Source organism: Eupeodes corollae, chromosome 1 (assembly GCF_945859685.1).
Source record: "Eupeodes corollae chromosome 1, idEupCoro1.1, whole genome shotgun sequence".
Taxonomy (NCBI): Eukaryota; Metazoa; Arthropoda; class Insecta; order Diptera; family Syrphidae; genus Eupeodes; species Eupeodes corollae.
In genome coordinates this window covers 19,625,795-19,651,089 of record NC_079147.1, presented here as the reverse complement: position 1 = coordinate 19,651,089, position 25,295 = coordinate 19,625,795, and the positions used below count along the sequence as shown (strand labels likewise).

Here is a 25,295-nt window from a genome sequence, read left to right as displayed (position 1 = left end):
TTAGGGCGTAGTGTCTTATAACTCTTAGATATTTCTTAGTGCGATCTATAGTTTTTTTGCGGAATCCAAGCTTGTTGCTGTTGAACTTTAGCAGGGTTTGGATGGTATTCTAAAATTAAGTTTATAAATACGCTATTTATATGATATTAATCTTCCATAAATAAAAATTTATTATAAGGTAGTTGACAAACAACTACGTATGTCTTTTTCTTAGTTCTTTACGCCTTCTGAATCAGTTCAGCTTGTTTTTTAAATTTCAGATTGTTGAAAAAAATTAATTCCCAAGCGTTCTTGGCTAAATTGTGATAGTATCACAACGAGTTGCTTTATAAGACTCGACTTATTCTCAGATCAGTCTAAAGCAATTAAGTTCTGCTTTGTTGGTTTTGATCTTCAGCCTCCATATCAAGTCGAATTACCATACATTTTTCATATACTCTTGTAGTAGGCAGTGATTTATAGTGAGAAGACGGGGCGTAGGTTTCGTTTTAGGTACTTTGGATGAGAGGCAAACAATGTACATATATGTTGAATGGCAGAAGTTCAATTTTTATCCTTGTGGAAGACCAGCGCAGATTCTTGTTTAAATAGCTGTACAAAAAAAATCTCTTAATTTTGTATTATTCTTATATGGCATGATGTGGTCATCTTCTTTTTATGTTGATTCACTAACAAGTCACAGCATTGGATGTATAGCATTATTCATCATCATCAGGTCCTCTAACCCCGTACGGGGCATAGGGCGTCAACTAAACGTCTCCATCATTCTCGATCTGCAGCTAGATACCTTAACAGTGGCCACGTCTTTCTCTGGAAGTTAGCTTCCGATAGCACTGTAGATTTCTATGTTGTTCTTGGTCTTCCAACCCGCCGTGACCCCTCACGATTCCATTCAAAGGACTGCTTCGCAATATCATCGTTCGGTTTTCTCAGTGTGTGACCAATCCATTGCCATTTGCACTTTTTGATGTCGATGTCCAAGCGCCTCTGACCTGTCCTACGCCACAATTCCTGGTTAGATATTGTTTGTGGCCAGCGAATTTTAAGAATGTGAGGCAGACAGCGGTTCACAAAAGCCTGCGATTTTTTCGAGATGGTGGCCGAGACTTTCCATATTTCACAAGCATATGATAGCACGGATTTTACATTTTATTCAAAGAATAAAGAAAAAAAAGGAGCAACAAAGGCAACGCGAGCTTTATTTATTCTGATTTGTACGTCCAGATCCGTACCACCATTTGCTGATACAATACTTCCGAGGTAATTAAATTGTTCGACCTCTTCAACAGGCGTGTCATGCAAAATAATACGATGTTATGTTGAGGGGCCTGTTAGCATTATTTTTCTCCCTTCTCCCTTTATTTGACATATTCCGGTAAGCCCACTGATGTTATTTTCCATGAGACATATATTGTCGGCATAGTCTAAATGGCTAAGCCTTTCAAACGTTCTTCATTTAATACCTTTCCTCTCAGTTGTACCGACGCTGGCCGTCAGAACATCATCTATCGCCAGCAAAAACAAAATTGGCGATAAAACATCCCTTTGTCTCACACTCTGACGCACTCCGAAAGAGTCGGATAGCTGCCCATTATGAAACACGAAACACCTTGCATTGTTGTAGGACTACTTAATAATGGCAACAATTTTTTGCGGAATTCCTCTCCCAAGAAGTGATCTCCATATACATTCTCCTTTAACTCGGTCAAAAGCCTTCTCAAAATCTACAAAAATCAGGTTTAGTGGTGTTTGAAATTCTGCAGACTGCTCAAGAACAATGCTTAAGGTGTTGATACGGTCAACGCACGACTTACCGCTGCTGAAGCCAGCCTGATTCCTCCTGAGTGTAGTCTCAATTCTAGCCTTTATCCGTTCGAGGATTAAAGTTTCCATTAGCTTTGGGAAAACGGACAAAACGGTAATACCACGCCAACTGTTGCAGTTCTTGAGATGACCTTTTTTGGCACCTTAACAATCACTCCATCCTTCCATTCCCTGGGATAGGTTTCGTGCAAGATACTAGCTGCTGTGACGGGATCAGCTTTCAGGAATTCCGCTGGTACTCCTTCAAGCCCGGCTGCTTCGTTGTTTTTGAGGAGATTAATCGCTGTTTCAATTTCTACTTCCGAAGGGGGTTCGATGTCAATACCCCTGTAGGATCTGCGCATCTCGTTAAGTAGGGGCACTTCAGTACTCTAATTAACGGGGGTCCTTATTTAACAGGGCAAAAAAGTGATCCTTCCACCTGCGAAGTTGACCTTCAATCGATACCAATAGTGTCCCATCCACATCTATTACAGGATGATTGTTGTTGCTTTTATTCCCGACAACTTCTTTGATGTCATTTGGTACAATTCTCAGATATCTCCTCTTCTTGCAGCGTTTTCAGCATTATCAGTGAGTCCATCTATACTCACTCTCCTGTCACGTCTCACACAACGATAGACCATCTTGTGTGCAATCCGATATTCGTTTCGCAATTCAGCATATCGTTGTGCGCCTGTCTCGGCGTTTATTTGCAGCTTCAACGACTTACGAAGCTCGATTTTTTCCCAGGTGTCTTGGGATATCCAAGAGCCACTAACTCTTGTACGCCTAGGTACAGTCTCGGATCCAGCCTCCATAAAAACACTTTTAATTTCAGCCCACATCTCGTCAATATCTGAGTCAACACTCACATTTAATGACGAAGCTCTGTAGTTAACGGTGTTGATATAGCTACGACTTATGTTGGTATCACTTAAAGCATTCGTATTGAATTTTGGATTTCTCGCTGCATTCTGCAATTGTCTTAATACAGCCGCGGTTTTTAATTTGAGGCTTATGACAACCAAATGGTGGTCGCTTCCCACATCGGTATTTCTTATATTTCGGACATCACAAATAGACTTCCTCCATCACTGCTGAATCATGATGTGATCAATTTGATTTTCGGTATGACTATCTGGGTGCACCCATTTGACTTTGTCCCACCACCTACAATACGATTTGCGTTACATAAGTCGACAAGCATGTCACCATTTTCATTATATGACCCCAAGCCATTTTTTCCAATAACTCCTTCCAGACCATAATTGTCTGCACCGACTTGAGCGTTGAGGTCTCCCATGACGATTATGATATCGGCACTCGGAACACTGCTGTAAACCGAGTCACTATGAGTGTAGAACGCGGTTTTGTCTTCTTCGGTTGCTTTATTTGTGGGGGCATATCACTGAACTATTGTGATGTTGCGAATTTTTGAGCGGCTAGCTACTTCGTTAAACATAATTCCAACACCATGCAGCCTTTGGCCACCCTCTCTTTCATTCTCTCCGGAATACGGCATTCCCGTTTGTGCAGTGTCAGATCTGTATTCAGCTCTTCCTCTACACTCTGTTCACTAATGCTCAGGATACTGATCTTAAGACGAAGCATTTCGCGCTCTAGCTGTTCGTATCTTCCTTCGCCATACAATTATCGAACATTCCAAGCTCCGATTTTTGTACGTATATAATAGCCAAAAGTAACCAGTTACATAGTTTACCTTCATTACGAATCACCACCGTCAGTGATTTCCTTCTAACTCCATTTTGTTCAGTATTCTTAGAGTCAACTTATCATTTGTTGCATAATATATATGTCCATATAATAATGCATAATACATATTGTCATTTACATAATATTTGCTTGATATTTAATTTTTTTTGCCATTTGAGTAGTGTTAGTCTTGAATAATCCTTTTATGTTTTCTTTGGCACAGTATATTTTTTTATAATAAACGGACACTCAAGGGGTTATCAATAATCTTAACATGTTTTAAGTTTAAACACAGTGCGAGCTTTAGGTAAATAGGGAAGGGTTAAAGAGGAGATACCATTGGTCTAAAAGTTTTGAATATCAAAATGAAAGGGAACACAGAGCTGGTTAAAACATTGCACATCCTCGATGTGCGGTTAGAAAAAGAATCTCTTTTCTTGACAGTACGTCCGAAATTGAGCTCAAGGTACTAAGTACGAGGATTACAGATAAATTGTTTGAGGGGGGAATGCAAATGGCTAATTCGACAGAACACTGTTTATAAAAATATCGGTAGAACAACGAAAGGCATGAAACATTGCACCGGTATTCGAGAGATGTAAATGTTTCATTTTCAAATCTCTTTTTCCTATCCTATCCAAAAGGTTTAAACTTGTTTTAGGGGCTCCTGCCCAGATATAGAATATATAGAACGGTCCGATAGGTAATTTCTAACCCAACAAAGAAGGGATTCATCAATATTAAATGCACGCACTTGCGATAAGAGAGCTTGATGCCAAACTACATCAAATGCCTTTGAAATATCAAGTGCAATAATCTTACTTCCTCCAAAACGATGTAAAGATTTGTTCCACTGTTCGGTGAGATAAACTATGAGATCGCCAGTGGACCTATTGCTACGAAAGCCGTATTGCCGGTCATTAAGAAGCTTCCATTCTTCAAGATATTTCTTAAGCTGATAATTAATCAGCGTTTACATGACCTTGGAAAGAAGGGACGTGAGTGCTATTGGATGATAGTTAGAGGGGGAGGATGATTCGCCTTTTTTAGGGACAGGCTGGTCAAATGTTATTTTTCATCCACTCGGAAAGATACCTGTAGAGTAGGAAAGATGGAAAAGCTTACGCAGTAAACAACTGCAAAATCGTTTACGATCTCAGGAACAGGAGGACTCAAGACGCTCTCAAGTATTGAGTTCATATAAAAAAGAAGAACAGCTCTTCGAATAAAGAGAAATTGCTAAGTTTCAAAATATGATTGCTTCATAAAAAGTCGGTAAATAGTTTTGGGTTAAGTGCGATCATATAAGTAAATTAAAGTTCACTAAACCACTTCTTAATTTGTATGAGATTCCTAGAGGAAGATTACCTCAAAATATAGAAGATTTATAATTTCGGTTAAAAAGATTGACAATCTACTGGGATATTGTCGACATTTTTATCAAATATGTGTTATTAAAATGTATTCACCCTTTAGAAAAACGCTCTTTTTCAGATGTCTACTCTGCATTTCTTCAACAAAAAAAAGTATTAACCCCAACAATTATTCACTAATTAGATAGAAACCTTAAATTAATTTGCTTATCGCTATACCTCCATCGCATAAAACATAATTACGGTAAATCAAAAACATATTGTAATATTAAATTCCCGCAAACCAACCATCAACATTTCAAAAGGAATTAAATACACCCATCATAATTCTACAGAATCCCGAAACGTGACTCTTCTGACATAAAATAAAAGATTATGAAATAAAATTAAAAAAAAAGAAGTAAGGTGCTGAAAGTCCCGTCGACGCCAGTGGTAACACCACACCGTACCGCATCGCACCTTACCACAACTACCATGGTCGACTATAGGTACTATATATGCTGAAAGGACATAATTTGCATCAGCATTACGTTAGCCGACATTCTGCGGTAAACACTTTGCCTGCTTTTGCATACCTAACCTATACTCTATAGTAGACTATTAGATACAAAAATATCTCTTTTCCAAAGCCTTGATGCTTCATATAGCCTGTTATACCTCGAACTCGTTCATATTATGGAACGTAAGCACAGGAAAAAGCGTTAATTGAAAAATGCTCTTTTCCTTGATTAATTTTTTGTGCCATGGCAAAACTTTATTTGCAGCAGGAAATTCAAATTAATTACCGCATCCTTACCTATCTACCTCTGGTGTTTCTGTTGGTTCGGTATTTTCGTCCTTGGAAGCATCATTGCTCACTTTAATCTGTGCTTCCTTTTAGTGTTTGGGTATAGAGAAAGCATGAGGTACGCCAAGACTAGACTATTTGGTTTGTGTCGAGGTAAAGGATTTATTCTCTCACGGACAGGACTTATACATAGGTGAATAGCCGCGAAAATTTGCTTGGCCAAGCAAAACATTTATTTTTTGGTCTACCTTTTGATGAAGGAATATAATGTATGGTAAACATTCTCAATACCCATGCTGCACCCCTTTAGAATGAGATACAGATCCTATAGAAGTGACCATAACCATCCTAGAACCACTTTGTCGAGCTATTTTTTGCGGAATGTTATGTGGATTGTAATTTTTCGTGTTGGCAGAGCTTCATTAATTATATAAGACTGAAACTGTTGTATGTATTATGCTGATGGTTGTATTTAAATAAAAGGTCTTTTGACTTCTGGAAAGGCTTTATATTATTTTATTTTTATAAACAAAAATCCAATAGCACACGACTTTCCTTGTGCTTAAATATTTTATTTTAAATGATCCTTTTTGCTGTACTGTCAAAACACGAAACAGAGACTAGAAAAACACATTGACACCAAAATGCGTACAAGGTGTAACGTTTCAGTATTATAAGACCCATATTTTTTCAAAATATAATTTCAGCGATTACGTAAAGACATTTCAATAGAGACATTCTTTCTATTGGGTTTTCAATTAGGGCAGGTAGATGTTGTATGGAGATGTCGTGGAATTTGTTGTGTGACACGTAGCGCAGCGCCGCGCCGCTGTTCTGCTGGAACCACGTGTCGTCTGGGTCCATATGGTTCAATTTGGATCACAAGAAATTAGTTATCAGTCGGTTGAAAACTACGGCCTAGTGATTTACAATTCTCTCAAAAATGTGCGAGTACTCAGGGATGGGGGGACCAACAGTTTTAAGTCGAATCCAAAGGGATTATTTAAGATAGCACCTTTCATTACAAGAATTACTCTTGGAGAGTTTGTCAATTCCTAGCAAGAGGCAACACCCGAATTTAAAAGAGGTTGGGATGCGACCCACACTTATATCCCGTTTGCCGATTTGTCTTGCTTAAAAGTTTGAAGGTTTTCGTGTTGGGTTAAACAAATTTAATAGTTGAATCATTCTTAAAAATTGAAAAAGGACCAACAATATTTTTCACATAAAGAAATAGTTAAGTTTGAAAATCTAGTTTTTTTACCAACTTTAAATAATTTTTTTGTTTACAGGTTTTTATTTTTTGTAAAAAAATACTGTCAATTGTTGACAACAATATTTTTTAAAAGATATTTGAGTCAAGATCAATTTTTACCAACATTTATTAATTTTTTCATTTAGGTTTTTATTTTTTTGTAAAAAAATATCAATTCGATTTTTCTCAAAATTTCTCAGAATGTTGAACACAATATTTCTTATAAGCAAAATCAATTATAAGCCATAATCACAATTTTTGAAAATATTATTTGAGTGGAAAATCAATATTTACCAACTTTTGTTCTTTTAAGTTTTTATTTTTTGTAAGAAAAACTGTTAACTCGATTTTTTTCAAAATTTACTTGAGTGTTGCCAAAGAAAATTTTAAAAGATGAACGTAGTTTAAAGCCAATAAAGTTTTGAAAAGATATTTGAGTCGAAAATTTTCGAACGTTGAAAACAATATTCTCTGTAAATTAAAATACCTAAGTTAGAAAACATAATCTCAAATTTTTGAAAAGATATTTGTGTCGAAAATCATGTTTTACCAACTTTTTAAAATTTGCTTTAAGTTTTTATTTTTTATAAAAAAAAGTGAATTTAAATTTACTCAAAATGTTACCAGACATTAAAAATGTTACTTTTTGTTGCACAAAATTGTTCTAGCGTTTTTGGTTGATGAGATATTTAGGGTTTACCACTATTTTCACCTTTTTTAAACTGCTATGGTAAAAAACCGTCCACGCAATTTTCTTCAGAACCCTTTCTGCATTTTTCTTTGATTTATTTGAAATCGATATCTCTTCTGGTTCTTGGGCTACGGCCGACGAAACAAATGTCGGGCAAGCAAGGACGTACAAACGTACGTACACACGCACGCACCGACATAAACATTTTTTTTTTCGTCGAGAAATATCGAAATGTTCAATTCGACAAATCGGACCTATTACAATAACTTCCTATTTGAAGCTAATAATATATTTTTAGTAAGCAAATTTTTAAAACATAAATTTTTGATATTTTTTGTTTGATTTTCGTATTAAATATTGACCCGTTTTCGAGATCTCAAATAAAAAAAAAATTAAAAAATTTAATCAAAAAATCTGACAATACCTATATGAACTTATATAAAAAGAAAATGATTGCTGTCGGTTCATGAATTTCTAAGACCATTTAAAAGCATATTAACGGTTCTAAAATTTTGGTAGCAAAGCTTAAATACATTTTTTTTAAATCCAAAATAAAATAAAAAATTTCATAAAAATCTATTGGTTTGTTTTTTAGTAAAGTTGAACTTACGTCTGAATAGTTTAAACAAAATATATGAAAAAATCTCAACCGACCTAATGGCTTGGTCTGTTGGGGCCAGGACAGACAGACAAACACACACACAAGAAAAACCAAGTTGTTATATTAAAGGCCGTAGAATCAATTTGAAATTTTTGGCGACGAGGATTTTTTCTAAATTTATCCTCTATTATCCTTTCTTATCAAAGGGTAAGATAAAACGATGGACAAAGCAACCTTGGAAGCTATATTGAAATCACAAAGTGATTGGATGGCACAGATTTTGGAAGCTCAGAAATCATGGATGGAGACAAACACGCAGGGCACAATTGTTGGGAGTTCAGGTATGTCAGTTGGTTACCCTTTTCCGGCTTACAAAAAAGATGAAAACTGGAAAACCTACTTGAAGCAGTTGGAGCAACATTTCGAGGCGTGTGGAGTTTCAGAGGATAAACAAAAGCGCGCATTTTTCCTTTCTTGGATTGGAAGTGATAACTTTGAAACTCTTCAGAAGCTCTATGGGAGAGAAGACTTATCTACAAAGTCTTTCAAAGAGCTAACGGAGAAGTTTAGTGAGCATATTGTGTCCAAAATTCATGTTCTAGCTCCCAGATATCAATTTCACAAAACTTCGCGCAACTGTAAGTTTTCTTGTCCAAAAGAAGCGTGTTAAGAATCGTACGTAGATAACATGATTGGGGACATCATTGTTCTCTACACTCCGCATGACACTGTTCGAACGCAAGCTTTACAAAAGATTGACCCAGAGTTAAAATATGTGTTGGACATAGCCACTGCATACGAGGCAACACAAAAAATATTTTCGGCGATCAAAGAGAACAATAATGAGATGGAGAAAATCTTGTTCCAGCTGTTTTGTGCATCATCAGAGAAGCGATTATCGTCCCAATAAAACTATTTGCCTAAATGCAAAAAAATTCGGGCCTGTTTGTTTGATGAGTGCGAATGTTAGGAATGCTAGTACGGTAAATTTAAACAAAAAGCATAGGTCAAACCGAAGAGACAAAATAAAATACAGCTAACTCACTTCATTTTAGTGAAGTTGTTAAGTCACATGAATGTGCGATGGTGAAAACTGAATCAAGGCCGTGGATTATGGTAGATGTCGTTGTCAATGGGGGCCCGATGAGATTCTAGGTTGACACGGGGCATCTTGTTCGCTAGTTGGGTTAGAAGGATTCCAGTAACTGGGACAACCAAGTCTCTCCAAGCATACGGTGGAACATCACTAAGGTTAAAAGGAGAACTGGCTGTGCAGGTGACATATGCAAATTCCACACATAATATGAATTTGCTCGTAGTTGAAGGCTCTGGTGCGAACATATTGGGGCTAGATTGGTTCAAAGCTTTCAGCTTAAAGGTTCAAAACTATTTTTTACAAATTAAATCTAATGATTTTCTTCTCAACAGCATTAAGACGTTATGCAAGAAGAACAGCAGACTTTTTTCATCGGGGATAGGCAAGTACACATCCTTTCAAGCTCACTTGGAATTAAAGGAGGGTGCAGTGCCAAAGTTTGTACGTCATCGTCAAATTCCCTATGCTCTCTTAGATGGAACGAAAAAAGAACTAAATCGCTTGGTGGCCGAGGGAATTTTGTCCTGGGTTCAGCAAACTCAATGGGCCGCACCGGTGGTGATTGTCAAGAAAGGCTCATGGTGGAATACGGATTTGTGGCGATTTTAACACAACGGTGAATCCACAAGTCATATGCAATCGTCATCCACTTCCTCGACCGCGAGATTTATTTTACAAGCTTCGTGCAGGAAAAGTATTCAGTAAAATCGATCTATCGGAAGCTTATCTTCAGAGTGAACTGGGAGATTCTTCGAGAGATTATGTGGTGATCAACACACCTTTTGGTCCCTTACGGTTCAATCGGTTGCCATACGGGATAAGCAGCGCACCAGGCGAGTTCCAAGGTGTAGTGGACCAAATCTTTGCGGATCTGCCTGTGGGTCTTTATATTAATGATACAGTCATCTCTGGCACATAGGAAGAGGAGTATCTGCAAATTTTGGAAGATGTTCTAAAGAGATTGGAAGCAAATGGCTTTCGATGCAACAAGCGTAAGTGTACGTTCACAGCAGCAGAACTTGAATACCTGGGGCACACGCTTTGTTCGAATGGCATACGTCCCTCCGAAAAACACTTGGACGCTCTTCGTTTCCTGCCTCGACCAAGGAATGTGAAAGAATTGAAAGTAGTTATTGGTACATTGAATTACTATAACCAATTTATTTCAAACTTTTCGTAGGAATGACCCTGCCCATTAAATTTACTTCCTGCCAAAGCGGTAAAATTTGTGTGGTCTGAGCAACAACAAATAGCGTTTGAGAGTTTGAAGGACAGCATCCTAAAAGCAACTCGTCTGGCGCATTTTGATGTTTTATTTCCAATATTTTGGCAACAGATGCCTCAAGTTATGGCATTGGCACAGTCATTTCCCATCGGTTTCCAGATGGTTCAGAGCAGCCGATTGCATTTGCCTCCAAGACTTTGGACTGCCATCAGAAACTCTATAGTCAAATAGAGAAGGAGGCGTTGTCTATTATTTTTGGCATCAACAAATTTCATTGTTACCTGTATGGCCGTACATTCGAGCTGCAGACGGATCACAAGCCTGCAGTGGCGATATTCAACCCGAGTAAGCAGATTTCCGAAATGACTATGCGACGTCTTCGGAACTGGGCTTATATTTTGATGGCTTACATATATCAAATAAATTATCGACCTACAGCGAAACATGCCAATGCAGACGCTTTGTCACGACTTTCAATTGGGCCAGATGTGTCTTTCGACGAATAATATAATTATTTGCATAAAGTAAATACTTTAACTCTTGAAGATTTAGACACCACTTCAATAAATGCAACAGTCATTGGAAATCTCACCAAGAATGATAAATTATTAAATAAAGTTTCTTCGTACAACAAGAAAGGGTTGCTCGCCGTTTAAACTGGCGAGCAACGAAAAGGAGCCGAAACCATTTTTGGAACGTAAGTTAGCTCTTTCTTCATTTAATAACGTGATTCTCTTGACTTCATATTATGATCGTGTCATTTTTCCGAAAGATCTGCAGTCCAGAGCATTGAAATATATTCATGAAGGTCATTGGGGCTATTGACATATGAAGCAGTTAGCTAGGCGGTATATCTGGTTTCCAGATATGGACAAGCCAGATCGAAAAATTGGTAGCTAACTGCGTCATATGCCAAACATCAGCATCGAATCCGAAAAAAGAATACGTGAATTGGAAAACCAGCAGAAAATCCTTGGGAAAGGATTTGGATTTTACGGGTCCATTATTCAATTAAAGGTGGCCGATTTGCGTGGATTCTTTATCCAAGTTTCCATTCGTGGTATCACTTTATTCAGTGACTTTTGAGTACACAATAAGAGCTTTACAGATGATTTTCGCCATCGAAGGACTCCCAAAGACGATAGTGACGGACAATGGTAAGCAATTCACCGCTTAGGTTTTTAAAGAATTTTGCCACTGCCATTCCATGCACCATTGGAGAACAGCACCGTTTCATCCTGCTTCTAACGGTCAGGCCGAAAGGTTCGTGCGAACATTTAAAGAAGCGTTTAAGAAGATTTTCGAAGAGGAAAAAAATACTGATGTTGCAGTCAACGTGTTTCTCTCGACATATAGAGCAACACCGAATCCTATATCACAAAAGTCTCTAGCGGAGCTGTTGCATGGACGACACCATAGGAACCTGCTTTCGTGTTTTCTACCGAGCCAACATAAAATGTCTTTTTCAAGACAAAAACCTAAATTCCAACCAAATCAAAAAGTTCTAGCCAGACAATAGAGGAGATTCAAGAAGTGGTGCAATGGAATTATTACTAGCGTTTTGGGTAGTAACATGTATGGTATCCAAACTGATAGAGGATACATAAGGCGTCATCAAACCTGAAGCAGATTGGACTTTCATTGGAAGTTCAAAAACTTCACCAAGTTCTAAACAAGATTCAATGGAAGGTAATGAAAATATGGAAATTTAACCGAAGAATGAATCATTTGAGCAAGTCACACAACCAACTTCAGAAGTGCACCAGCACGCTTCCAATCATGCGAATATGGATTCACCAGCTGGTCCGCTCGAACTTAGAAGATCCAAACGACCTAAACAGGCTCTTGTTCGGTTCACTCAAGGATGCTAAGTGATTACATCCTTTGTAATTGTAGCGGAGCAAATGTTGTAATCGCAACCTTAATATTAAATATTGTAATCACTGTACTTGTCATTGACTTACTCTGAATTTATATATATACCTATTTTGACATTAAAACTTCATTCTGAATTACGAAGTCTTGGTGTTCACCTCTACTTATCAACAACAAAAGTAGTCGACAGAACAACTTTGGTAGTCAGTTTGATAATTTGGTTGACTACCAAAAGTGACTATGGACAATTTTTACATTGACTTTCCGGTAGCAGTTTCAAATTCTTTCAATCAAAGTTGTTGTACTGACTATCGCAGTAGTCATATTGACTGCCAAGTTGTAAGTTGGCTATCGCGGTCGTGCGATGGCTGAAAATTTACTGTATAAAAGTCAATTTGACTATACCAAATAGTCAATAAAACGATTTTTTTTTGCATTCTGCAGAGGGACGGACGGAATTGAAGTACTGGCTTTTCTAACTTTTCTAACATTATAATATCATTTTTGGTTCTAATTTTTTACGATTACAAAACTTGCCATATTGTTCCTATATGTCGCAAGTACAAAATCAGCAAAAATCTCAAAAAAAAAACACCCTCTTCTTACCAAGTTTTGCAATATCATACAGACTGCCCGTAATCAATGCAACAATACATTTGCCCAAAAGGTAAGTTTACACTACAAATCAATTCTATGGTTCACAGTTGTTAACAAATAAATAGATTTCAAAACTCTTTATCTGCCATTTTCCAGAATTTTAGAAGGTTTTGTTTGTTTGGCTTCGATGCAGCAACAATAATGGGGCGACGCGAGCGACGATTCCTTTCCCTGGCTAAATTCAGTACTCGTATATGCCTCATTAATAAAAGAGGAGTGTTGTTTCTGCAGTAAAACATCGGAAGAAATACCGCGAGGCAAAATTATTTTAACAGGTAAAATTTATCGAAAAGTACATTACGTCGCGTTAATGTTGTGCATAATGGACTCCCATTAAAGTGACTTATGACCACGATGCAATGGCTGGTTATTTGGTAATGCAATATTCTGTTATGGTCTTGTAGGTACACAACACAGACACACAAATTATATCACACAGTGTTGATTTCAACGTGAAATTTTTCTTATCTGAAACTGAAATGGCATAATGAGTATACAAAAGTGCATTATTGTCACGCAATTACCTATACCGACAAATGTACTTATGTATATTGCACATTGCAATATTTTCGATTATATTGTAGGTAATGAACGAGTACTGAAACATGATTGTGCTTTTTTTTTAAATGTACATTGGGGGAGTTGGTTGTAATTTTACAGTAAAACAGATGCTGTATAGCAAATAGCAATGAGTAGGTAAATGCATATAACATATTTTTACTTCATTTACTAATTGCCTTCAATTAATTGGAATCACAGCAAGGGATTTAAAGTCGACATAAGTGAGTAAAGTGCTTAACGTGGAGAAGTTAGTGGATGGATTTTATAGTATTTTAACCAAAGAGACAAAAGAGGCATACGCGTTCAAGTAATTCAAGCTTATTATGAAAATGAGCGTTCAAAAAATCACTTCACTTAGTGATTTTTTTTCCTTAAATTCAACCGTCCAACCGAGTGTGCATGCCCGTACAGCTCGAAAATAAGTGTCGTTGATGAACAGTAAGCATATAAACACGCTATTACATAAAGGCTTTGAAGGTGCAATGTACTCAAGAACTAAAGCTTCTTGACCATTTCAAGATTACCGGCGTCGCCAATCACAATGGTGGCAAGAAATTGCAACAGTGGATAGTCAATTCTTGGAGAAAATCATCTTTAGTGATGAGGCACATTTTTACCTAAGTATGCATTCATCAATAAGCAGAATTTCTGCATTTGGGCAACATTTGAAAAACCAATGCATACACAAAGAATGACTGTTTGGTGCGGTTTATGGGCTGGCGGCATCATTGGGCCTTATTTTTTTTTCAAAGTGAGGCCGGTGAAGCAGTTACTGTAAATAGTTTTCGCGAGATGATAGCAAACTTTTTGTGGCCCAAAACAAAAAAAAATGAAAAGATCAAAAGATATTTGGGTTCAACCAGATTTTTTCAACTTTTTAAAATTTGCATACAATAAAACACCCCACTCATTTGTTTAAAATTCCTTTGTGCATCTTTTAATATTATAATTAAAGCATGAAGTCGGTGTCAGTTCTTGGGGTTTGGCCAACCAAACAAATTGTATGGATGCACGTAAACGTCGATGAATGTCAAAATGGTCCATTCGACAAATCAGACCGTTAATGAAGATCGATTTTAATAAAATATAAAAGTTAGAACAAATTATTGTATTTTTTTTTAAGGCAGAATTTCTGGTATTTAAAGAGTCTCTCTCTATATTATCAGAAAGTCAAGGTGCCATACAATTATTGGAATATGTCTCAATAAACCGTCGATCAACTGTTTAGGAGATGGTTGAACAGTTCAACATTCACTTTTCTTGGGTCATGGTTTACAGAGACCTTCCATGAAACTGCAAAGCTAACGAACTTGAAACAAATGGAAAAATTTATCTTTGTTCGGCAACAAATCTAACACATAACACCTTGCTACTTGTAAACTTATGCTAAAGCATGCTTCCATAAATGATGGTTTAACGACCACTTGTATGCCAACATTCTGGTTAGGCATGTTTTATGACTTGGAGCTCCTGCAAGCAATTCTTAAGATGTATGGTTAAAGAAGAAGAGGTGACAGTGTCTAATTGTAAGTTCATTACCTGCTCTGTCAAAAAGACGAAGAATATAGGTAGCTTGGAGACTTTTACTAAAATGATAATTTTGATCTTCGAAATTCCAAAATCAAACGCTTCATGGTTAACGAGTAAGGTAGATCATTAGATCTAAGTGATATAACAAGTGACCAAGGACACAAAGTGTGTTGGCTTTTCCATGACTTAATTTGGTGAAAATTTACTAAAACCTAAATCATGTACTTGAGCGAATTAGTGATTCTATGGGACCAATCGTACTGTGGCAAGAGTCCTAAGAGATCTAAACACGCATAAATCCGCTGGTCCACATGGTATCCCCGCTATTGTTCTGAAGAGGTGTTCTTAATCGCTGGCAAAACCACTGCGTAAGCTTTTTCATCTGTCCTACTCCTCAGGTCTCGTTCCGAGCGGATGGAAAACAACATTTTTCAGCCTATTCCCAAAAAAGGCGAATCTTCCTCATCTTCTAACTACCGACCGATTGCACTTACGTCCCTTCTTTCCAAGGTCTAGGAAACGCTGATTAATTATCAGCTCAAGAAATATCTTGAAGATCGAAAGCTTCGGCAGTATGGCTTTCGTAGCAATAGGTCCACTGGTGATCGCATGGTTCATCTCACCGAACAGTGGAACAAATCTTTACATCGTTTTGGAGAAAGTAAGGTTATTGCACTAGATATTTCAAAAGCATTTGATAGGTTTTGGCATGAGGCTCTCTTATCGAAAATTGGTGCTTTCGGTTTTCATGAATCCCTGCTTCATTGGATTAGTAATTAGTAATTACCTTTCAAATCTTTCAATACAAGTTGCATTGGATGGATTCAAGTCTGAAAACCACAAAATAAATGCTGGTGTGCCCCAGGGCTCTGTTTTATCTCCAACACTCTTTTTCATTTTTATTAATGATCTCATGTCTGCAACTTCTAATCCAATACATTGTTTTGCTGACGATAGTACTCTTAGCTTTTCATATTCGTTTTCAGACTCACATCCCTCTTCTTCGGATGTGGAACTGCAACGACAAATTATGATAAGCTCATTAAATTCCGGCCTAAACAGCATTGTCCAATGGGGATTAAAAAACCGAGTGGAATTTAATGCTCCGAATACCCAATGCTGTCTTGTATCGTTAAAGCGAGATATAACCCCATTGCCATTATCCATGGATGGCACTTACATCAATGAGATTGAACACCTCGATATTCTCGGTATGTGTGTCACCAACCACCTCTTGTGGAATGATCACATACGCGATGTCGCCAAAAATGCCACAAGGTGTTTCCTTAGGCGATGCAAGAAATATTTCACCCCTTCTAATCTGGCTGTTACCTACAAGAATTACATACGTCCAAAGCTTGAGTATAACTCCCATCTCTGGGCTGGTGCTCCTGCAACTTACTTAAGCCACTTGGATAGTATTGAACGTAGAGCATTTAAATTGAGAGATGATAATATCATCATAAGTTCATTTACATCGTCGTAAAGTCTCTTGTCAGACTCTTTTTTAACGTTGTTTTAACTAGTGAAATAGCCAGTTGCATTCCTCTCCTTAAACAGTTCAACATTAATACTCGCGCTTCTAAGTATGCTCATCAGTATACCCTCGAGCCCAACTTTGGTCGTACTGTCAAATACAGAGATTCGTTCTTTAGCCGTACTACGCGAATGTGGAATGCCTTACCACACTCTGTCTTTCTTAGCCATTGCAATATTCAAGAATTCAAAACCAATGTGCACCGACATCTCCTTTTAAACCCTCTCTCCTCTTCCTAGTGCTCACACTGTGACTCTGCATAATAAGGATAGTATGACTTAACATAGCCCCTTCTCAAATAATCGAAAGACATTAAGTCACACTGTTGTGCGGCTACTTAAAAGGGTCAAACAAACAAAGCAAAAATTACGCCATGTTATGATAACTAAATTTAATTTATTTAATTTAGTTAATTCTAATTCTAATTTCTGATTTTAAAGGAAACGACGAACTTTAATATTTATCAATAATTAAAAATTGATCATTTACACTCGCTATTCGGATATTTGATTTGTACTTTTTCCTAACATGGTTTCTTAAAAATACAAACAAAATTTACAAAAATGTCGTGTGTCTCGAAAACTTAGAAAACTTGCAAACATTAAGGTTTTTTTCTGTTTCACTGATTATTTTCGTTCCAATAAAAATAAAAGGTATAGTAAACCTGTGTTGAAAATTGCTTATTTGACTAACTACCTAATCGTAATTGAAGCATCAGGTTTCACATCACGTTCAAGTGTTTTAGCAAAATGGGATATATTCTCCCCAAGAAAAAAGGTAAACCCCAACAGCTTGATAATCCTTGATGTTGTGTACTACATTTCTCTATATCCACATCAACGTATGTATGTATATTTAAATTTGAATTTCCTGTTCCTTTAATTCCTGAAGTGAAAATTAACCGTAAATTACAATGTAATTGAGTAAAGTGTGGTTGTTGTAAGCAATATAAGCCTCAATCTTATGCCAAAAACGGTAGCGACGACAACGATGTAGACGGCAACGACATACGACACACTGACGGATGCTTTAGAAAAGCAATCCACTTGTTCCATCTTATCAGACATATCGTCAGCTAAAAATCATTTAAGCACCGTATAGCAAGGTTCTATTCTATATACGAGTATATTATGGAAAAATTTGAATATTAAATGAGAGCACGTATAACGGTGAATGGTTTATAGGAACAGGAAGGTATAGGTATTATAGGTTCAAGGTATATGCTAAGTGAGTAAATACATCTCTTTATCGAAGGATTAATGGCGAAATTGATGACACTGTTTGAAAGCTGATGACGATATGAACTCAAGTGAATTACGTGTTAAGTGGCAGGTATTGAGGTGTTCAAATACAGACAAGAAAATGAAGTGTTTCCCTTCATTTAATACTAGCGGCCCGTCCCGGCTTCGCACGGGTAGACATAAATAAGTACAGATATTTAAGTTATACTTATAAGCATGCTAATTAAAACGACAATGAAAAAAATTGTATGCTTATCTTAAAGCCTCCCTGTACACTACGTTGGCTGTAGTATTTGTAGGTGGCAACAAAACGTATTGATTTTCAGGAGATCCTACTCGAGAAAGCGCCACATACAATTGCCCGTGGGAAAAGCACTCTTTCCTTAAGTCTATACCAACTATGGAAAAAGTTTGTCCCTGGGATTTGTTTATTGTAAGGGCAAAGGATATTTTTAAAGGGAACTGTAACCGTTTAAAAGATATGGGCAAATCAGTTGGTATCATCGGGATCCGTGGAACATGTGCGAGCTGACCGTCCGCGGGACCCGTAATGATTGTTGCTACAATTACATTATCTCTTAATTCTTTGATCAAAAGTCTTGTACCATTACACATATTGGGAGGGCTTAAATTTCTTAAAAGCATAACAGGCGTACCTATTTTTAATTTTAGTTCATGGGGTGGCAAGCCAGCAGGATTGAGGGAATTTAAAAATTCCTGTGGGTAGTGCACTGTATCTTCGATGTTGCACACGGTGTCAACAGATTTGTAACATTTAAAATCACCTGGTACTTTTTCAATAATAATTTTGTTTATCTCATTTACTGAGTCGTTTCTGGGTGACAATATCGCTCTCGAACAGAGCCAATGGAAATTTCTTACTGTAAGATTGTTGATGTCGGGATAGATTTTGTCTATAAGAATTTCTAGACTGTGAACAGTTTGGGCCAATCCAATATCCAAAAGTACTTGGGAGCTGTTTGCAATTGGAGTAGTAAATTGTCCGTCTCCTAATTTAAGTATATTTTCTGAGAAATTACCACCGCGGTTATTGCATAAATGTGCTCTCATATTCGTGCGCAAATTGAGAGTTTTAATTGATAGCCAAAAAGGTGATGATTTAAGGCACGCTTTAATAACGTCGGCACGTGTACCTTTTGTTACAACTGGTAGAGTTTGGCGAAAGTCTCCAGCGAAAACAAAAGTTACGCCACCCATCATATTGCATGAGTTTCTTATATCTTTTAATGTGCGGTCCACTGCTTCTACATGAGCTCTATGGCTCATGGTGCACTCATCCCAAATAATCAGCGACGTGTCCTGTAAGAGCTTTCCCAGTGGACCATTTTTACGGATTGAACATACAGACTGTTGATCTAAAGAAACAGTCAACGGTAATTTAAACGTAGAGTGAGCCGTTTTCCCATCATATAATAGGGTTGCAGCAATTCCTGACGATGCCACAGCCAGTGCTTTTCTTCCGGATAATCGTACTTTTGACAATACTAAATTGGCAAGAAAGGTTTTACCCGTGCCACCGGGCGCGTCCAAAAAAAAAAGTTGACCACTGTTATTTTCCACACTTTCAATTATAGCATCGTACGCTATTTTTTGATCTGCCACTAACTTGGGTACATTTGAATTGACAAATTCTGACAACTCGTTAACATCATATATACGGCACGGTATGGCATCAACTACATTTTGTGAGCGATTCGGAGAAGGTAATCCAAAGTCTCTTAAACTTTTGTCATTTAATTCTAAAAGTTTGTTTTCGATTTGTATCAAACCTTTGTTATATACATCATAATCGGAACCTTGTTCTTGGGCTATATGTCTGATGTCTTCACACAAATCATCTTTAAACGTGTCCCATAATTTGAGAGGTTCCGAGGGAAAACAAAATAATAATATTACCACAAACAACTCTCTCAGCCTTAACGGACATTGAGAAATCGAAGCTTCTCTCAAAGTAGTTTCCCATTGGTTATCATCTTCTAGCAAACCCCTTTCTCGGCAAGCGGCTTGGTAAGTTTCTTTAACAACTCCGTCAACGGTTTTTAAATCTTGGAACGATGTTGGGCCACGTACATGATGAAGCAGTATCCTGAGATAAAAACATTCTGACTGGGAAGGATGAACGCTGTATACTCTTCCCAGTGCCGCATCTTTTTTTATACCGGGATGTCCAACTACTTCTTGGCCACGTTTCCTTCTAGAAAATTTATTGTTAGCCCATGTATAATAATGAGGAACTTCGTGATAGAGTAGTGTTTTAGCAAAACCATCACTGTGGCATAGGTCAAAAAACGCCGTAAGTGTCGTTTTTGGTGGATTTTGCGCTATATTTTGCATATTTTCCGCTGAGAAGTACACTCGTTGTCCACTCTCTAGGTGTACTGCTAGGTGTACTACGGTAGGGTGTCTGTCATGTATAGGAAACTCTAATATCCTCCACACTGCTTCAGATGTACTTATGTACCGGCCGTTCAAATAATTTTCAACTTCATCGTGAGCATTTCTGACACTGAAAGTTGCTTGATCCGATCCTTTGTTAATGTATTTACATATGTATTTTATGGCTTGTACGGAATGACAATATTCAACATTAATATGAGCATTAAAAGATCGACATAGTATTGGGGAATATGGAACGATCCATCTGTTGTCTATATTAACCGTACGCCCTCGGACATTCAATGCACCAATCTGCCCTCCGTTGTCGATATCGCGTCGTCGATAAACGGGATACCCATCCTCACCGGTCTGGGTTTCAGTCACGAAACGTCGTGGATATTTTTTTGTACATATCCAATTTTTCATGCACGGAGAAGTCAAATTTTCTTGTCCACATGGTCCATGTACCATATTCTTTGTGACTATCTCAAATAATACTGGGTCTTCGTCTTTATTAGGTAGTTCGGCAACTATTATTTTATCAATTTCATCGGGTTGTACTTTTGAGTTCAACCAAAGCAACATATGACAATGCGGCAATCCTCTTTTTTGCCACTCAACAGTAAGCATATAACATTTAACCGGCCCAAAAATCGCGTCTTTTATTAATATTTTTATCATTTTCTTCATTTTTAAGTGAAACACTCGAGCTATGATGTCATGCCGGTCGAAAGACCGTTGACCGGGAAAAAGTTCCTGTTTTATTTCTTGCCAATCTGGATTACAGGTGAAAGTTATGAAAAGATCTGGCCTTCCATAATTGCGCACGTATGTCATTGCATCTTGTGTCTTTTCGTGGAGATACCTTGGAGATCCAGTAAATGATGACGGCAAGATGACATGCTGTCCGATATTAGCTGCAATTACCCTTGCGTCTTGGTTTAAAGCATCCCTTAAATGAATATAGTCATCCGCTCTAAGCTTTTGTTGGTTTCGGTAAACAAAATTTAACCTTTCGGAAATCATCTTCGCCATCATATCCACACAATATTGATTAAACAAATCTTTGTAATAATGGAGTGCATTAAAACAGTTGGCCCTAATCATTAAACGGTATGCATAATATTGCATACATGACACAGTCTTATTTCTTGAGGAATTCTGCTGAGGAATAGTTAAATAATATCCATCGTCTCCTGATGCAAACATCAACGGATATTGTAGCGGATCATATGCTCGATGTAATTCCGACACTCGTTTTAGTTGTCCGTCTCTACCGTGCAGTACTATATCCCTGGGTCCTTTGTCTTCATCGACCAAGAGAACGGCCACTTCATTTATTGAAGGGGCGTTATATCTTCCTCTGTGTTCTGTATGGGGTGTGCGATCAGAGTAAATGATCAATTTCAAACTGTCGGGGGTATTGAGTTCAATACTATGTTTAAAACTTCGTATGTAAACATTGTGGCTATTCAACATGGTCTGCAATTCGTTTATCAAATTTAGTTTTAGCATGGGAGCCGTGTTTGATCGCAATGATAGTTGATCAGCATCGGAAATAAAATATATCTGCAAAAATTGGGGAATTTGTCCTGATGGCGGTAAAAGGCTACCTATGAGATGATAAACTTGTCCTTCCACCTTAAAGGTAGGCATAAAATGACCCTCCTTAATTTCTTTTGCCCCAAAGGAAGTCATTTGAAAAAGGCTATTGTATCTACGTACGTTATTCAAAAAATGCGCGGATAGTATATGATTATTTGTCAAAAGACTTTTAATTGGTTCTGGTGGCTCATCAATGTTAGGGAGAACAACCTTTCCAGATGCACAGCACATACCTTTCGCTTCCTCAGCCCATTTTTTAGCGAAACATATCGGACACATCTTATTCATTGCTCCGATTTGGATGCTGTTTTGATGAGCATATTCAATTTGAGGATCGTAACTAAATGCCGACCTATTACTATGCGCTAAAATTCTATTGCGCGTCCTAGCTCTTAACGACCGTTGTCTATCTCGCTGTGTCAAAAGCCGCTGCGAGCGTTCAGTGCTAGATTCCCGTGCACGCGTTCGCGAGTTCCTAGCTCTATTTTCTTCAAGTCGCTGAGAGCGCTCAGCACTTGACTGTCGTTCGTATCTTGCATTTTGTTCTGCAAGACGAATTGAACGTTCGACGCTTAATTCTCTGGCTCGCGATTGGGAAGCGTACACTCTCATAATTTCCAGACGATCTGCATTTTCAGAAGAAGACTCTCCAATACGACGAACTTTTACTAATCTCGCTTGGGAACTATTCTTAGATAGCTGCGACCTTCTTCTTCTAGGCATATTGCTATGAAGGATATTTATTTTAAATAATAATAACAAAGAAATTATTCAAGTTCAAAGAGATATTTCTGAAAAGAACTTTGAGAAATATGAAAAAGTGTGATAAATACTAAAATTAAGTAGCTCTGAAAAGAACTTTTGAAGTGAAGCATACAAATGTGTTTAAAAATCTCTAAATCTTCAATGTCGCTTGCGTCCACTGCGTAAGGAGCCGACAGCGCAAATGAGAGTATATTTAATAATGAGCAGAGACACTCTCCACGTTTTCCTTCTGAGTTCATGTTTTAAATTACCCCTATGTCACACAAACACGAGAAATAGATGGTAGTAAGAATAGTTACAGTGTAAAAGAGAAGGAAGAAAAAGAGTTACAATTCCTATTCCAGCCCTAATTGCATTTTAGTGTTACCAGCTGTTTTAAATACGTACGCAAGAAGTAAAAAGTACTGTTTCTTATACTACGCTAAACATAACTTTTTTATGTTTTTAGAAGAACAAAATAAAGATGAAGTTGCAATTTTCATGTTTCAAAACAATACATTTATTTAAAAAATACATAAGAGGTATTTTAATTTATAAAATAAAAAAATGACACAAAAAATAAAAGAAGAGCAGAGGCTGGTCACATTCAATCAATGAACAGCACGGAAAAAACCATACACACACATGCGATCACATTGGATCGCCTTTAAAAATCCATTATGAAAAAAGACCTCATTTATGTATCATACTATCGAAGGTGTATGTGCTGGTGTTGGGAAAACCGATTGTGTATCTTTCTAACATTAGCTATGTCAGGTAAGGATTAAAATGGATATATTTGACCTGTTTTCACTTATAATAACTTTTTGTTTTATTGTTCATAGCGTATGCGATGGCCGATGAAAGACATTTTATGGCTAATTTTTTTACACCTTCGGTTGGTTTTAATAGGAATTTGTAAAGATTTCTATAGTAATCTAGTACTAAATATAGCCTATGTTACTTAGTGATAATGTAGCTTTCTAATGAAAAAAGAATTATTAAAATCGGTCCAGTACTTTTTGAGTTTATTCGTAACATACAAAATACAAATCTTTCCTCTTTATAATATTAGTAGATAAAAAATGTTTGAGATTTCAAAGTGTTATTTCTTGCCGTGAAATATTCAAAAATCAATTAAGACTTAAATAACTAAATCTGTTTCTTCACTATAAAGGCGGAGAAAATTTAGAAATATACATATACTTTCTAGAATGAACGTCAAACTTGTCGAGTTGTAGAAGCTGAGTAAGGTCAATGATTTTCGAGAATTTTCTCCAGATGAGTCCTGAAACTAAAAGACGTTCTTATCCCTCTACCTTCCCAAAAGCAATATCCATTTCCACTGTTACCGAATCCCAATCTTTTCCTTACATATCAGAATGATGAACTAACATCAACTGACTCCTCACCCTTTCTCTTCCTCGCCAACCACGACCCTTGCCGATGATCAGCCTGGCTGGGGGCCCAATTCAAAAATAGCCCAGTCTCTAACGGAGTATCCGGATACCTGGCGACCTCCGGATTAACTAGCCTTATCTGTACATGCGAATCTCTGTGCAGATGGACCTTTTTTCTTCGCATCTCGTGGAACCAAAATGAATAAAACTAACAACAAAAATAAAAATAAAAAACCTCTATCTTCTTCAGGACCAGGCGGCAGCTTGGCGTCAAAGCCTGCTGCCGTATCTCTTGCGGCCAACACAGAGAATTGAGTAGTGGCTAACCATGAACCCTCCTCTGCTGTTGGTAGCAACGAGAATATAAAGGTAGCGATACCTAATTTCAGTAGTGGCAGGGTTGTGAAAAATGGCCCTACCACTACTAATGAGAATACTTCCAGAAATGGAAAACTCTCAAAATGCCTTTATAGACAAAGGCGGCAAGCGGCGAAGATCTTAAAGGCCTCTGGTGCATCATCGGGGGCTGAAAGGACACCGCAGCAAACCGCTAGCGTCGAATGGGCCACCAAAACGGCCTCGGGTGCACAACACCAGTACCCCCCTCCATCCCATCAGGAAAAAATCCAGTTTCAGTGACGTCGCGAAGGGCAAAGTCGTGATTGCGGTCATTGACAGGAGCGATGATGATGGCACAAAATCGGCTGATCGTTGGTAGTTGGTCAAGGTTAAGCTCTCGGGTGGCTTTTTGAGCATTTTGAGGGAGCTTCCAGGACCACTTCCTTCCATAAGCGATGGGGGTTGACATCAAGGCCATGTCAAACTCATGGTTTGTGGCGACCAGAGGTCTTGTGACCTATACAAGCTTGCTGTCAGCCGGTTAGGTGAAGTTTGGCCAGGTGCGAAGCTCGAGGTTGTCTCTGTGAAAGACATTCCTAGCAGACCTAGAGCCCGCATTTGGGGGGCTCGAGATGGTCAAAATTTGCAACCCGTCCCTTCCGACGCATAACTGGAAGATAGCCAAGCTAATGGAAGTGAAGGGTCTTTATAGGAGCGCCATTGTGGTACTCAATAAAGAATCCTTGGCTCCTCTAGCCCTAAACGAGGGCTCCATAAACTATGGCTTCGAATCCATCAAAAATCGAATTTATAAAAAAGATGAGGTTAACGCGAAAAGCGGGCCGACTAAAATAACCAAAGG

At 37.7% G+C, this 25,295-nt stretch overlaps 1 protein-coding gene across 1 annotated transcript; it reads right to left on the bottom strand.

Moving 5' to 3' along the window:
- Window positions 1-9,324: 9,324 nt before the first annotated feature.
- Window positions 9,325-22,673, bottom strand: LOC129948797 (uncharacterized). The gene is made up of 2 exons (XM_056059880.1): window positions 18,831-22,673; window positions 9,325-9,597 (listed from the first exon to the last, which is right to left on the bottom strand). Exons 1-2 carry the CDS (start codon window positions 22,671-22,673, stop codon window positions 9,325-9,327), a joined length of 4,116 nt encoding a protein of 1,371 aa, XP_055915855.1.
- Window positions 22,674-25,295: the final 2,622 nt, after the last annotated feature.